The sequence below is a fragment of the Spinacia oleracea genome, chromosome 2 (genome assembly GCF_020520425.1).
Source record: "Spinacia oleracea cultivar Varoflay chromosome 2, BTI_SOV_V1, whole genome shotgun sequence".
Classification (NCBI taxonomy): domain Eukaryota; kingdom Viridiplantae; phylum Streptophyta; class Magnoliopsida; order Caryophyllales; family Amaranthaceae; genus Spinacia; species Spinacia oleracea.
In genome coordinates, this window is record NC_079488.1 from 84917993 (window position 1) to 84934126 (window position 16134).

Below are 16134 nucleotides of genomic sequence, written 5' to 3' on the forward strand. Positions count from 1 at the left end.
GTTCTGTTTTCTCACTGACTGGCTTGCGTGTGAAAGATTTCTTATCTTCTGAAATTCCTTAATTACTTGCATGTTGTTTGCCATATTTCTCGACATTTATTCTTAGAACAGTGTTACCATATAACTTCGTACATCGGGCAGATGCAGGTTTGTTTCTTAAGAACTTAATACACAATTTCCCTTTCTAATATCCCGAAACAGTGACCTAATAGCTTACAGATTGCTTAAGGCTTGTTTCACAAATCATTGAAGAGTATCTGGCTGCAATTTTTTTTTTTTTTTTTATCTAAGAAGTAGAATTTCTTAATCAAAGCAATCATATATTATTAAAACTCAATGATATGTTATCTTGCCACACGTTATCATTAGTGGGCAAATGATGTAGTGTCAAGTCACATCCGCACATTGATAAACAATGTTTTTCTTACATAAAAAATGATCAAATGTTAACATCAATGCTTGAACCCATGACCTCGTGTTTAGTACATTAGAACTCTAACCATCACTCCAATAACACAACCTCTAATAATAAGGTAATTCAAAAACATACATGACAATCTTACAAGTTTCAAAAATTTAATCCTCAATTTATGCATTTTAGTAATTTTTTTATGAAGACCACATTATACTTGCATTTTTTTACCATTTACATTGCTCGGAGATATAAAATCGTAATTGAAATAATGTTAACTATGGCAATTTGTTTTTCATCCAATGTCTATTTTTTGGCTGCAAAATATACGACTTTTTACTTTAATATACCATATGTGGTGCACATAATTTCATATAGTTGAATAATAAAAAAATCTCTTTTTGACTAATCAATTAAATTAATCTAAAATTTAATTACCAAAATGGGTAACCGAATTTTGTACTATGTATTCAATTACGCTTGCAAGAATAACTTACTTTATAATAATATTAAAATAAAATATTATCTTAGCATATATGGTACTAGGTATAATAAATCTTAAGTTGTATAAAAATATTTTAGTATTTTACTTAATTTTAATAAAGTTATTTCTCAAATTACATAAAACGACAAACCGGGGCATCGCACATTCAATGACTAGTTTACTTTTTATTTTTTTAGTAGCGTCGCATTGGCTCCTCCATCCTAATCTCATAAGTTTTTTTTGTCAAGTTTGTCTTTCCAAGCCAAAAATTGCATTTGTTTTCCTTATCTTGGTCGAGAGACACTCTATCTTTTCAGTCTTAAATTAATTACCATTTCTTTAATATAGAGCTGTGTTTCAAAAGTTTAAATTTTTGTGACTATCATTTATAAATAATTTGAGATGGCACAATCATGCCGGTGAGAAATTGTGAATCAATTAGTTGTAGCCTAATTGTAGTCTTTGCATTCATAATAAATAGATAAAAAAATTAGTACCACCTCCAGTTTTTTTGTTCGATTCACTTGCCATAGATACGTAGTTTAAGAAATTTTCAAAATGTTGAGCGTGTGTAAGATAAAGTAGGAAAAAGTAAGATAAAGTAGGAGAGAGAGAGTGTATAAAGGTGGGTAGATGTAAGACAATGGTAGGTAGGTGTAAGAAAAAGTAAGAGAGAGTGTGTGAGAAGGTGTAATATTGTGGGCTAAGAGCAGGGTAAGATAATAAAGAAGTATGCCAAAAATGGAATAAAGTAAATGAGTAGAAGAAAAATAATACAACCATTACTAAAATTGTGTTGAACAGAAAAAAAAACAGAGGTTGTATATATTTTGGAAGCTCAATTGTAAGCGGCCTTCTGTTGTCAGACTGGTATTAAAATTATACGAAGTATGATCTTTGAAGCTGTGATGTAGGTACCACACAAAATAGGCTTGATGGTGATCTTTACATGCCTTTCTTCTTATTTTATGTGAAGAAAAAAAAACTCTGTTGTGTCCATCTTAGTTTATTATATTTCGAGGGTTCTGCTTATCTTTGTGTATCTATATTTCATGGACCTGCTTTTCAATATAGATAACATCTCTGGTAAGTGTTTTCTTTTTTTCATTTTTTCAAGATTTGCTGATATTTTTTAATATCTTAGTAAATTTATCTAGGTTTCACATCTTTTATACTTGTACTTCACATAGGTCAAACATATGGATATAATGTTTTGTGAATTGATGGATTGTTTTAAAGTTATTTACCTAAACTATTAGATGATAAGTGTGACTTGTCCCTAAATTTATACCACCATCATTAACCCAATTTTTTACAGAGGCGCTGACCCTAGGAAGCATGAGGTATATATGTTTCTTAACCCATACGATTGCAGATTCTTCAACTGTACCCCCACAATTGTGAATTGATGGTTCGGGGTCAGAAACTGACTTGTAACATCGCAAAATCTTATAGTTGTATGAACTGGTTTCTTAATGCTATATCAGATAGGATCCACATTTACTTTTTAGTTCTTATTATTCGATTTTTTTTATTAAAAGTTAGTGGAGCATTGTACTGAATTTCGTAATATATATGGACAAGAACTTACTGCTTAAACTTGCATGTAACCGCAATTGAGTTAGTTAGAAAGTGTCCAAATTCGAGAAAGCAACAATGAAGTAGCCACTTTATCATAGGGCATGTGTCTCACTTAGACGTGTCTTTCTTGCTATAGACTAATGCATACAGTGCTGCTGGTCCTATGCGCAAATGTAAATAGTTTTTGATAGATTTCCGTCATGGGGAACATTAAATGTAGATTTGGATGGCAATGCCTGCATCTGTAGGATTTGAAGTTACGTTAAAACGTTCAAGGTATTTTATCTGTCGTTGTTGACAACTCGGTCATTGACTCCCTTTACCCGCTCACGATGGGAGCCTTTTTATGGGTGATTATATTAGGTTAATGTTGCTGATGTGTTGAAGAACTTCCCAATAGAGATTCCTTATACTTCCTTGATTGATGGTAAGAATGAACTCAACTGTTTTATCATGAAAAACCAGAAAATTTTCAACTATGGCTCACAAGATCAACTTGGTCTAGTACTCTATCCTCTCCGACAGGAAAAAGGATACATGATTTATGATGTTGATAAAGATTACAGTGGATTTCAGACTGCCTTGTCATTAGTTTCCTATACCTGCATCCCTGCTTTTAAGTTCTTTTTTGTTGGGTTGTTGTTTGTAGTGTTAAGGTTCTTAAAGGATGCTTTTTTTTTCCCTCAAGTGCAGATTATATGGAATTCTTCAACACGGTCTGAACTGTTGACGTTTGTTGAGGAGCAGCGTACTTCACAAGATCATGATGGTTTGTATGATCTTAAAGATTCGCATGAATTTGCGTATACTTCGTTATCCAAGGAACTCTGTGTTGGCAATGTTTACTTGAGGGTCTATAATGACCAACCGGATTTTGAGATCAGTGAACCAGAAGGATTTTGTATTGCCCTAGTTGATTTTATTTTTTCTCTAGTACATGAGCAAAACCCTTCAGCTTCTCTACTTCAGAGTATTGAAGATGTGACTGCCTCCAGAGATACAAAATCTGAATCAGCAAATGAAATGGAAGATCAGTTTCATGAAGAGCAGTCTGGTCCTAATGATTCTTTAGTTATGTCGGATGCAAAGGTTTCAGAGGAAGATGAATCAAGTCCGCTGAAGAAACTACGGTCTGCGTTGACTTCGCTTAAGGTGAATAAATTTCTGTGTATAAGATATGAGCGTGAGCTCCTAATTCAATTGTCTTTATTCTGGATTATTTGTGTTGCAGAACCTGCTGACTAGTAATCCAAATTTGGCTTCTGTATTTTCAACTAAGGAAAGGCTGTTGCCTATATTCGAATGCTTTTCTGTTTCTGATGCATCCAATACTGGAATTTCTCAACTAAGCTTAAATGTGCTGTCTCTCTTGACTGCCTATGCTCCCTGTTTAGAAGCTATGGTTGCTGACGGATCTAGTCTTCTTCTCCTACTCCAAATGCTCCATTCTTCTCCAAGCTGTCGTGAAGGGGCTCTTCATGTTCTTTCAGCCTTGGCAAGCACCTCAGAACTTGCATGGGCAGCAGCAAAGCATGGTGGAGTAGTTTACATCCTTGAAATTTTGCTGCCGTTGCAAGGTAAGATTGGCCTGGCTTCAGATTAGAATTCGATCAAAGGAAGGCACCATTTTTTTTATTAATAATGACCTAATATTGTGCAGAAGAAATGCCCTTGCCACAGAGAGCTGCAGCCGCCTCTTTGTTAGGAAGGCTTGTTGGGCAGCCAATGCATGGGCCTCGTGTTGCTATAACTTTGGCAAGGTTCTTTCCAGATGGTCTGGTATCAATTATTAGAGATGGTCCTGGTGAAGCTGTTGTTTATGCCCTTGATCAAACAACTGAGACACCAGAACTTGTCTGGACACCTGCTATGGCAGCTTCCTTATCTGCGCAAATTGCAACTATGGCTTTAGATTTGTATAAGGAACAGATGAAAGGCCCAGTTATTGACTGGGATGTACCTGAACAAGCATCCGGCCAGCAAGAAATGAGAGATGAGCCACAGGTACGCAATCATGTGCTCATGTATATAATTTTTTTTTTTTGTTCTTTTTTCTTTTGTGTGTTTGTAAACTCAAAGTATTGATCACAGGTTGGAGGAATATATGTTCGACTATTTTTGAAGGATCCCAAGTTCCCTCTTAGAAATCCAAAAAGATTCTTAGAAGGACTACTTGACCAATATGTTTCGTCTGTGGCCGCTACACATTATGACACACAGGCTTCTGACCCTGAACTCCCTCTGCTTCTCTCTGCTGCACTTGTATCTCTGCTGCGAGTACACCCTGCCCTTGCAGATCATGTAGGATATCTTGGGTATGTGCCAAAACTCGTTGCTGCAATGGCTTATGAAGGAAGGAGAGAGACAATGGCTTCAAGTGATGTTAAAAATGGAAGCTGTGATGTGGATGGTAGTTATGATACTGAAAATGCTTCAACAAAGCCCAGTAAACAAACTCCAAGAGAACGTATTCGCCTTAGCTGTTTGCGTGTGTTGCATCAACTTGCAGCTAGTACAACATGTGCTGAAGCTATGGCCGCAACTAGTGTAGGGACTCCTCAGGTAACTCTGTTATATTCCCATCTCCACGTACAGGACCCCCCTCTCCCCCAAAAAAATTCCCCTTTACGGATATACATACCAAAGCTACAGCCGCATGTCTAGTGCATGATGACCTGTTTCTATTTTGGAACCGAGTAGACTGCATCATCTGCAATATCATGATTATTTTTCCTTTATACTGCTGTGGCTTTAAATTTCTTTCCTCTGAATTTTATACATATCTTATATTGTGGCAGGTTCTTCTACATGCCCGCTTATAATTCTTGAGGGATTTTGTTATAAACTTTTGTGTCTTTAGGGTAGACAACGTCAAAGTGTACCCTCGAAATCTTTTATGATATGCATCAGAGTTTCTTTCCTAACAAATTATGGAAATTCAGTTCCCATAAGCGGTCATGCTTAACAGTTTGGTTGGTATCTGAAAATTTTGAAAGAAAGATCAAAACTTACTGCCTATGTTACCTGGACTCGGGAAGAGGTGTCGGGTATGGGTACGGATCTGAGTGTTCGGTACTATAACTTGAAGTTGGGGACACGGAGACTGTCCGTTATTTGGACACGGTACGGGGACACAGCAATAATTGTATAAAAAAGGTTTTTTTTAAAATTATTTTTCAGTCTTATTTTTAATCGGAAAGCAAACAGATTCATAGAAATATTGAGTGAAAGTAAAGGAATATAAGCTGTTAGAAAAAAGGTGGAAAGAGAGTTGCTTTTCAAAAGTTGTTTTGATAAAATCACGTGGCAAAGGGTCTGATAGGCTCATATCATAAAAGACAAATCTGCCTTTTTTTAATATTCTTTAAGTTCCAGGTCCACTTACTTTTTTGTTACTCCCTCCGTCCCTTTTTGTTTGCCCCATTTTACTTTTTGGGATGTCCCTTTGAGATTGCACCATACACATAAATGGTAAGTTTCCCCACTTGTTCTCTCTCTATCTCTCTCTTCATGGGACCACTTTGCTATCCCATATGCATTATTTACACTCAATTCTTAATAAAGTGAACTTTCTTCCATGGAGCAATAAAAAAGGGACGGAGGGAGTGTTCTTGAGCTTTCACCTAACACTTTATCCTTCTCCTTACCCTCACCGTCTCCGCGACATTGTTTCGGGCCATATTCTTTACTGTCTCGGAGAAACTACTGACCAGCAGCAAGGCAGAGAGTCCTAACATGGGATTCGCCTCACCGAGGAGACCAAAAGCCCCGATATTTAACACTTTTTTTTGGTTAAGTGATATTCTAATTTTAGATCTAGGGTTCCCGTGTCCGAGTGAAACTTGCCAGATCTGACACTGATTTCGTACCCCTGTCAGTGTCGTGTTGTACTGACAAAATTTTCTGATTCCGGATGTCCGGGTAACAGAGCTTGCTACTTTGTCTGAAATTCTTTGAGTTTATGTTAATAACTTAAGCTAGGTTGGATCATTAATATCTCAAGGATCAAATTTCTTCAACCTTTCTCTTTTGGTAGAAATTTATGTTTTCCCAGTTAAGCTTTCTCATTTTCGTCTTGATTTTCTGATTTGCAAAAGAATGGATCTGCTTGATTTTGTTTTTATCATCAGTCTTCTGTTGTTTAAAGATGTTAGTTGATGAACATTGTGAATTAATTTATTCACTGCTAATTAACCCAATAGGGTAATAGCTGTTGGCAATATGAATATCACGGTGTGGACTTGTAGTCCTAGATTGTGGTGTGATATAAGTTTTCACTGCAGACTTGTCCATGTATGTATTGTTTTATGAAGTATGCTGATTTACAAAAATTACTCATCTGTATAGTACATTCTTTGAACTTAATACTAAGATCTCATATACACGTTCATGCGCTCTATCTTTTTACTCCTTTGTTTTCCAGGTGGTCCCACTTTTGATGAAAGCCATTGGGTGGCAAGGTGGAAGCATACTAGCCCTTGAGACTCTTAAACGTGTTGTGGTTGCTGGAAATCGCGCCCGGGATGCACTTGTGGCACAGGGGCTTAAGTAAGTTTCTGAAGTTCAGATGCCTTTGGCCAATTATATTGTTTGTATGTCTTATAAGGGGTTGATGAATTCTGGGTGGAAGAAGATATTGTGTTAAGTATTGTTTTTGTAGTATAATTTTCTTCTTATTGGAATTTTCTTTGCTACATTTCTTCTTTACCGTTGGTGGGGGGTGGGTTCTTAAAGGAGGTGTAGACTTGTAGGTCAGCAGGACGTTTAGAGATAACCTCCGGAATACTTAGTCTCTCGAGCAGTCACAACTAAGATTTTGGTGCATGGTGGGTTCCATACTTGTGGTGGTCATTTCCTTTGGTCTGAAGAAAATAGTACGAAAAGAGGAAAAGGAAAGGTGACAGAAGCCAGAGAACATTTAGCATGAATTGTACATAATAAGGACTATTTACTGCTGACAAGATTTCCTACTAATCAATCTACCTGAGGATAGATAGTTTTCCTTGGTAATTTGGTTAGATAATTTAGCAATTGTCTACATGACTACATCATATCTTTCTGAATGGCACTCTACTATATTTCTGTTAAGAAATTGAAACAACTCCTCAAAAACATAGGCAGGAATGGTATCAGAAATTAGTTGTTCGTTCTTCCTATTGGTCCTGTTCCCTTGGGAACAAATTTGGGTTACCTTGTGGAATACTAAATTGTATACAAGTTATGCAACAGATTTTCTGTTGTAGGGAAGTTTGGCTAGACATGGTTGTAGATAATAAGCAGCAACTTAATTTTGAACTGGGTAACTCACAAGGGCCCTGAGTTGATTTCCACATTTATCTTTATACATGTGTCATGATAAGAAAAGTTGCAAAATCTTGTTATTAGATGCCTCCTTTTGGTGAAATCACTGATATGTTTACTTTGATTTGGCTAGGGTTGGTCTTGTCGATGTTCTTCTTGGCCTTCTTGACTGGCGAGCTGGTGGAAGGAATGGACTTTGCTCACAGATGAAGTGGAACGAATCTGAAGCATCAATTGGACGTGTGCTTGCTGTTGAGGTTGTAGTTAATCTATACTGTTCATTCAACTTAAAAATATGTCTGGCTGTTGACCCAATTACCAATCTTATTAATAGAATTGAGAAATCAATAGTTTATGAAGCTTCACTTATTATATTAAAGACTATTGATTAAAGTCTATGGAGGAGTAGGTATGGTGGTTGTACTCAGTTTCAGCAAGAAGGTTTCAGAGCCTTAATCTCTCTCATTGAGTCGATGGCACATTTGGCAGCATTGCATCACTTTGTAGAAAAGATTGGGGGGGGGGGGGGGGGAGGGTTACATATACTACGTATAATTTTAGAGACGTAAGTGTGAGTACTGTGTAGCGGAGGCTTTACCCTATTCCTTTTCAAGCTTATTTAACTTAGTTGAACTTGATTTCTAGTTCGACTTTGAGTCTTCAATTGAGGAAAAACATTTTTCAAGGTTTGTTCATGTTGAAATTAGTGTGCTTCAGGCCAGCTTGTGTGTCAATCAAGTTTAGCTCTGTTTAGATTGCATAGGTATTTGCTAAAATAAACTCATAATTCATAAGCAAGCTTGATTCTCTGATAACTTGTTTAATTATATCAAAGGCATGTTAAAACTTTCTTTATACTGTAACATCTTAAATAATAACTGGAATTTTGTAAAGAAAAATTAATATTAAAAGAACAACTAAATTAGCTTTAAACTAAAATAATTGGGCGTGTTTGTTCTTGGACATGAATAACCTAGTAATTCATGAACATGATATTGAACCTTTCCTCCACATGCACAAATGAGGATCCTTGTGTTTGTGCTCAGACTTCAATTTTATATACTGACCAGCACTAATACTACTTGTTCATAAGTAAATAAACAAGGAGCTTTTTATGAGCCCGAGTTCAAATTTACTAAAGGATTTGGTTCCAACCCCATGTCACATCCCTGTATTGAGACTAGTGACTATATTTAGTAACAAGTCAAATGATAATTTTTTAGATTAGAGAGAGAGTTGTGTTCTGATCTTAAATTTGTTTATACTGTGAGGTTAGATTCAGTTCAGGAGTTGTATTACACATTTTCTGACACATGTCCTACATATATATCATCATCTAATATGTTTCTGATCCAGGTGTTGCATGCATTTGCTACAGAAGGAGCCCATTGCAGTAGCGTGCGTGAAATACTGGATGCCTCTGATGTAAGTCTGCTTTCTCTAGATGCCTCTGCTTTATTTTTGGGGTGGGGGTTGGAGGGGTGGGGGTTGCATGATGCAAATGTTATATGAGTGATTGGACAGACTGCAAAAGAAAAGAAGCCAACAATAAATTGTTATATGAATCTCACATGATTGGCTAAATTAGTTCTTATCCAATTACACCCAATGTGAATGTTTTGGCACCGGATCGTGCGGAGAGCTCTTGCCTACTTGGCAGCAACGACGTAAGCCTTGTGCGGAAAGTTTATCTCGGAGCTTGTAGGGGTGCGAGCGGGTACTGATTCAGATTCAAGACGGGCACTCTTGCCTATTGGCAACAAGGGCGAGAGGGTTGATCGGAGCGCTTGTGAGCGCACAATAGGCATAAGCAGGCCGACGACGAGAATGTATATGTTCGAGAGAATTTGTTAATTCTGTGGAGCTCTAGCACAAGCGATAACATAATATCAATAAAGGCTTACCACAACACTAGTAAGAAAGCAAGACAACTTAGAGGTAGGAAGTATTGTTGTATACCGTGCATAGGTTTATAGAATTAATATAAAAACTACCTACTAGATTAACAGAAATATAATAATTCAAGCCTAAAAACCTATTAGAATAGTCCTAGAAAGCCTTAGATTAGCAAAATGCAAGGAAATTAATGTTGGATCCTCCCCCACTTAAGATGTCGACGACCCCGTCGACTTATAAGAGTTACAATAGATAAAAGAAACGGTGTGCCGTTGGTTGATTGCGATTGCGCCGTTGGTTGATTGCGATTGCTAGATTCGTCTTGGTTGTGGGTGAACTTTTGGAGGGATTTGCTGAGTGCTGCTTCTTGAAGTTGATACTTCTTAGGGATCTACATATTACTTGTTTCTGGTTTCTTGCTAGGTGTGGGTTAGACGTGAGTTGTCATCTTGTTTCTGATTCTGATGCGAGGGTGCTGGTGGCATGTTGCCTTCTTCTTGCGCTCCCTCACTCGTATTGTTGTGCTTCTGGTGCTAGGGGGTTTCCCATGTCGCCTTGACCTGTGGCTTCATCACTCGCATTACCGGAATGTATTGTCGAATTGGCGAGGATCAACCCCAGTCTTGTGAGAGGCGCCGATGTCCACCATGGTTCGAGCCTCCCTCCCATTCATTACGAGGTCTACATACATGTGGAATGCTCTCCTTCCTTTGAGGCTTCTTTCCATTATATATATATATATATATATATATATATATATATATATATATATAGATATATATATATATATATATATATATATATATATATATATATATAGAGAGAGAGAGAGAGAGAGAGACAACACCCATCCTTCGGTCCATTTCAAGGTATCTTCTATAAACGTGACTGTGGTTGTTGATCTCCCATTTGTGTTTGCCCTCCCACCATTTGTGTGGGCCTCGACATGGAAAATAGTTAAGCCTATGAATGTTTCACGAGGGAGTGTCGACTTTGGATTCTTTTGTTGACTGAGAAGGTGATGACCACTTGCTTGACTCCCTTGACTAACCTGGGTCGACACCCGCGAATCACTTCTTGCACTCATAGGTGGGCTTGGAGTTGGTTCATCCAAGCGTGTAGGTGTCCCCCTTGATTCTTCTTCTGAGTTATGACGCTTCCGTTGGTAGTTCATTAGTCGCTCAGCAACGGTCATGGGGTCGAAAGGGTGTTAGCCTTTACCTTCAGAATTTCACGTTACGTCCATTCTTCATGCTCGTTAACAAAATCCAACGACCTCTTTTTCATTCATGTCAGCCGAGTATTCTTTCACATTATCGCGTATGGTTGTGGCAGATCTCTTGTAACATCACTGGTGGTGGAGATGGAGAGAACTGTGGGTAAAACTGATCTTTGAGTTCCCATGTATCTATCTTGGTCTTTCCTGCTTCGATAACATCGTGCTCTGTTCGCAGTGTCTGACAAGTGCATAGTCGCAGTATCCACCTTTACATCCTTGTCGAAGTGGAAATTATCGACCCTTTTTTTAGTATCTTGCGCCGCTATAATCTCGAAGCTGTGGAAGTTTGATTTTCATCGCACCTCCTCTGCCGGATTCTCCTCCTTCAGCACATCAGTGTGGTGCACTTGTTTAGTGCCACGTTAACAAAGTTAAGTTGTTTGTGAAACACCTTTTTCTCTTACATTAGCTCGTCGACCGTATTATCGAGTCTTTCGATTTCCTTCGCTTGGCAATCGCAATTTCCTCGAGTCGGACTTGCCCTCTATCCATGATAGTCTTTCTTTGATTGTGTCTATCTCACTCCGGTCTCTTGATGCCTAGGTTTGAACCTTGACTCTAATACCAACTGTTACGGTCTGAATATTTTGACATTAGATCGTGTGACATAGTCTTGTCTAATTGGCGGCAAGGGCGCAAGTCTTGTGCGGAAACTCGGAAAGTGTATCTCGGGGTTCGTAGGGGCACAAGCACGTGTTTGATTTAAACAAGCACCCCTTGCCTATTGTTGAAAGAGCGAGGGTCAGAGGGTTGAACGGTGCGCACTGTGTGTACGCGTATCAGGCACTAGCGGGGACGACGGGGAGAATGTATCAGTTCGGGGAGACTTTGTTGAGTCTGGAGCTTTAACACAAGCGATAGCACGATATCATTAAAGGCTTACAACAACGCTAGTAAGAAATCAAGACAACTTAAGGGAAGGAACATAATAATTCACTGGATAGACCGAAACATAATAATTCTATTTAAAGCTTTCTTACTAGCATTGATCACTGGATAGACCGAAACAATAATAATTTTATTTAAAGCTTTGAAACCTATTAGAAAAGTCTTAGAAAGCCTTAGATAAGCAAAATACAAGCAAATGAATATTAGATTCAAACACTGTCCATTATGAAGTTGAATTGTCTTATTGAATAGAGACTTATTAAATCACATGTACATTGAAAGATGGCCACTTAAATATTTAAAAGTCATATTGTCTCTGTTTTTTTTTTATGTACCCACTTAAATATTTGAAGTGGTGTTTTTTTTGTTTTATCTATTTCTACTTAATTCTACTTTTGACAATCATTTGTTACCATCGAACCCCTTTTCCCATCATAATTACACGTTTTCACTCTCTCTCCTACTTAACTGCTATCAGCGGAGTATTAATTTATTAATCTCTCTTACTTTTTCTTACAACTGAAAATGGGTACAACAAAAAAGGAGGGAGTATGACTTTTTTTTTTTAAAGGAAGACCGGGAAGGTGGGTATTTTATCAAAGAAAATTATGTTACATCATTGTCTGCCAACGCTATAATGCCTTGCGGGAAATTACTAAAAAACCTTGCTCAACCCATCTACAGGAACCAACAAGTCATAATGGTCATAACACTTAAATCGTAATGGAGTTGTTTCTTCCTTTATTTCGATTATTTCTGTGTACTGGATGTTAAAAAGGAAAAATTGACGCCGCAGTCCTAAGGGCTCCTAACTATAATCATTTTGCTTTTAAAGGTCCTAACTTTTATTCACTCACAGCGGTCCCAACTATAAGGGATTAAGGGGTTCCTTCTTAAAACAGTCATCACCCATCTGCTAAACCGGTAAATAGCTCTACGTGGCACGTTTCAATTGGTCATAATATTTATCACTCAAAAGAACATGCGTAATCCTTACATCAACATTAAGGTCCTAAGGCTGTCAGAGGCTCTGCAGGACGCTTTTGAGATCATCTCCTGATAGCTGATCCTCTAGTCTATTTCCTTGTTAGACATTTTCAGAAATTTGTACAAGGTAGAGCTTGTGCCCACCTGTACCTCTTAATTTGGCACACTTGCTAGCCCAACTTTAGGATGGTTAGCACCTTTTTCCAGACTTCTGCGCGATAAGGGCACAGAAAGAAATACCGTTCAACTCTCTCACGCAGTCACGCGCTGTAGCACACTGAAAAAACGGAGATACCAAAACTTCAATGAACTTAACCTACAGCTTTAAGAAGCCTATTCCAAATTGCAAGCCAGGTTATGAACAAAGTTTTGGCAAATGCACTAAGATTCTAGGCATTGCACCCAACTTTCCTCCAGTGAACTTTGGGGAAAACAACCCTAAGGTGCTGATACATTCTTAATTGATAAAGAGTCATGCTTCTGAACCATATTCTAGCCAGTAGCCACCAACAGTAGCGACCAGTTCCCTGCAGTAAAAAACTTTCCTATGATCCAGGACATTTACGCTAACACTTAACCTCAGAGTTATCCTTCCCTTTAATAACTATTAACCCACTGTACCCAAAGCTTATCTTTTTGTATGAGAAAGTGCACACATTAGAACTTTAGGGAAAATACATTTTTCATTACATTCTCTAAAGTAATTATTAACATATACTGAATAGACAAATTTATAGAGTACCACTTCTGAGACTGAAGTAGGTATCCGGTTTTTTTTTGCAGTTGGAAGCTGTTTTGTCATTTTAGGCTGAGCATTTCACTTCTTTTTGCAGGTATGGAGTGCCTACAAGGATCAAAGGCATGACCTTTTTCTTCCTTCAAATGCCCAATCTGCTGCTGCTGGTGTTGCTGGTCTAATTGAGAGCGATTCTTCGAGAATGACGTATGCCCTAACTGCACCGCCGTCACAACCTTCCATAGCAAGGTCACCTCCATCTATGTCAAATGGAAGGCAGGACCTGTACCAATAATTAAAGAAAAAACAATAGAAGAGTCCTATGGTTTCTGTGGAAGAATTTCTCTGTATAGGTTTGTATAGTTTCTTTTCTTTTTTGCCTTTTTCCTCATTTTTATGTGGGCCCAATCTTGTTCAGATTTTAGTGAATATTGAAGCTGAGATCGGAAGTTTTTGTATAGTTGTATCATTACGATTACTGTAAATGGCATTTTTTTTGAGTTCGTCGTTCAAGTGATAGGCAAGTAAATTTATTCTGTTGCCACCTACCAGATTACCGCCTCCGATACGGCTATACCGTCCTTATAAATGCTTTCTGTTTTAATGTTCCCGGGTAAGTTTATTTAACAGTGTTATGAAATATGAAATGACAGTTCTTTTTACTGATTGCCTAATTCTTGGCGATGGAGATTAAAAAAGTGATTTGTTATACAGCGCCCGATGAATAAACAAAAACGCCCTAATTTATCATGAACTTCCCATTATACCCTTACTAGATTATTTCCCAATTACCTGCCCCTTTACCTCATTTACTGACTCTCTCCTCATCTATAATTTTCTCTCTCCTTTCACTCTCTCTCCTCACCTTCACTGTTAATCCGACACCACCGTTATTGTCCACCGTCCTCCATCGGCGCTGCCCTTCGAAGTTCCCTTGCTTGCTCATGTTCTCTCTTCTTCAAAGATCTAACCATTACAATTGAAGTTCGTTGCTCGTTCCTACCTCCGCGGACTATATGTCGAAGGTATTTGAATTAAACGGTTCCAACCACCGCCAACCACCGCTCCATCCCAATTTCTGAAATTGGATTCATATGGTGAAGGGTTCTTTCGTATTTGTTGGAATGAATCAAATACTTGGATAGGCGTCGAAAAGGTGTGGTTGTCAAAGCCCCAAAGGTACAGTTCTTCCCATGGTTGGTTTGAATCTGTAAAATTCAGCAATGGTGAAGAACGAGAATGAGACTATAGTTGATCTAGTCTTGCCCTAGGGTAAGACTATGTTAGATGTAGTCTGTTCAATGTTTCGACTCAACTAAAGCTAGTCTTCCCTTGGGACCTTACTGGTTTTTGGCAAGAATAAGACTAGAGATGGTCTTGTCTTGTCCGTAGGTTAGACTCTGTTAGACCTAGTCCTGTCAATGGTTAAGACTCAATTTACCTTAGTCTTCCCTTAGGGCCTAACTAGGTTTTTGGCTAGTCCCGTTTGTATTGTTGGTGTAGTTGTAATAATAATAGAAATAAGGTTGAGGTCAATGGCATAGACTGGAGTAACCTCAGTCTAGTCTAGCCCCTGGTATTTCCTAGGTAAATTTCAGATTCACTCCATGGGCTACACTAATCCAATGTGAGTCTGTCCCATGAGCTTCACTAGGAATGTATTAGTCTACCCCATGGGCTACACTGAGACGATTTCAGTCAAGCCCATGGGCTACATTCATTTAGATGTAGTCTTGCCCTATTTCCCCGAAAACGTACAAATTTCACACACTGCCATTACCTCGTGAACCATAGTTGTTCTACGACTATCGTCTTCAGCCATGCGAGATATTGTGATTTTTCTCCTACATACAAGATTGAAGAAATTTAAACTCAAAATTTGAAGAATCAAGCATGTCCAAGAGAGAGAAAGGGGTTACATCAATGTAATTGGGATGTATATGAGCGAAGAACAGTTCATCGGCCGAGGGAGGTCGAACACATTGCTCGAAAACGCATAAATTCGTCGGACTCCGAGGGGCTCCGTGAACTGTGGTGGCGCCGGTGATTACCGGTGAAGTTGTGGTGGGTGGTTTGGTTGGGTCATTGGGTGAGAGAGATGGTAAAAGAATATAGAGAGGTAAGATTAAAAAAAATAGTGAAAAGAATATGGTAAATGAGTAAGGGTAAAACAGAAAAGATTAGTGACAAATAGGGCGTTTTGGTGTATTTGTAGGGCGTTGAATAACAACCCCCTTAAAAAATGGGTGAACAATATATTGTATACCTGTGAGCTCCTGTAGCTAACCGTACGCTTCTAAAATTAAGTAAATTAATTCATTAATTGTGCAATAAACCTGGCAGAGTGTCAGCTACTGTAGGCTGTAGCTAACCGTATGCTTTTTAAAAAAAAAAAAATAATTAATTCGTTAATAAATGATTCACATACTATATTTGAAGTATGAATTGTAGACATCCATCCCATTAAATCTGTATAGGGTTACATTTTTTTATTTTTTTTTTCAACATTGCGTTTTTCTTAATATTTCAGGTGATTTTATGTTATTTGGATGCCTTCAGAGTGTTTGGAG

At 38.0% G+C, this 16134-nt stretch overlaps 1 protein-coding gene across 3 annotated transcripts in view; it reads left to right on the forward strand.

Annotated features, from left to right (window-relative positions):
• Positions 1 to 14115, forward strand: part of LOC110790111 (dnaJ homolog subfamily C GRV2) — a 35789-nt gene extending 21674 nt beyond the window's left edge. For 2 of the 3 annotated variants that reach the window (XM_021994868.2, XM_021994869.2), the window contains 8 exons: positions 3171 to 3629; positions 3709 to 4054; positions 4138 to 4481; positions 4569 to 5039; positions 6901 to 7025; positions 7912 to 8035; positions 9135 to 9203; positions 13662 to 14115. In XM_021994868.2, the coding sequence (XP_021850560.1) occupies positions 3171 to 3629; positions 3709 to 4054; positions 4138 to 4481; positions 4569 to 5039; positions 6901 to 7025; positions 7912 to 8035; positions 9135 to 9203; positions 13662 to 13859 (2136 nt within the window). In that variant the 3' untranslated portion in view covers positions 13860 to 14115. The remainder of the gene's footprint in view (positions 1 to 3170; positions 3630 to 3708; positions 4055 to 4137; positions 4482 to 4568; positions 5040 to 6900; positions 7026 to 7911; positions 8036 to 9134; positions 9204 to 13661) is intronic. The other variant, XM_056837170.1, reaches the window with a different exon arrangement.
• Positions 14116 to 16134: the final 2019 nt, after the last annotated feature.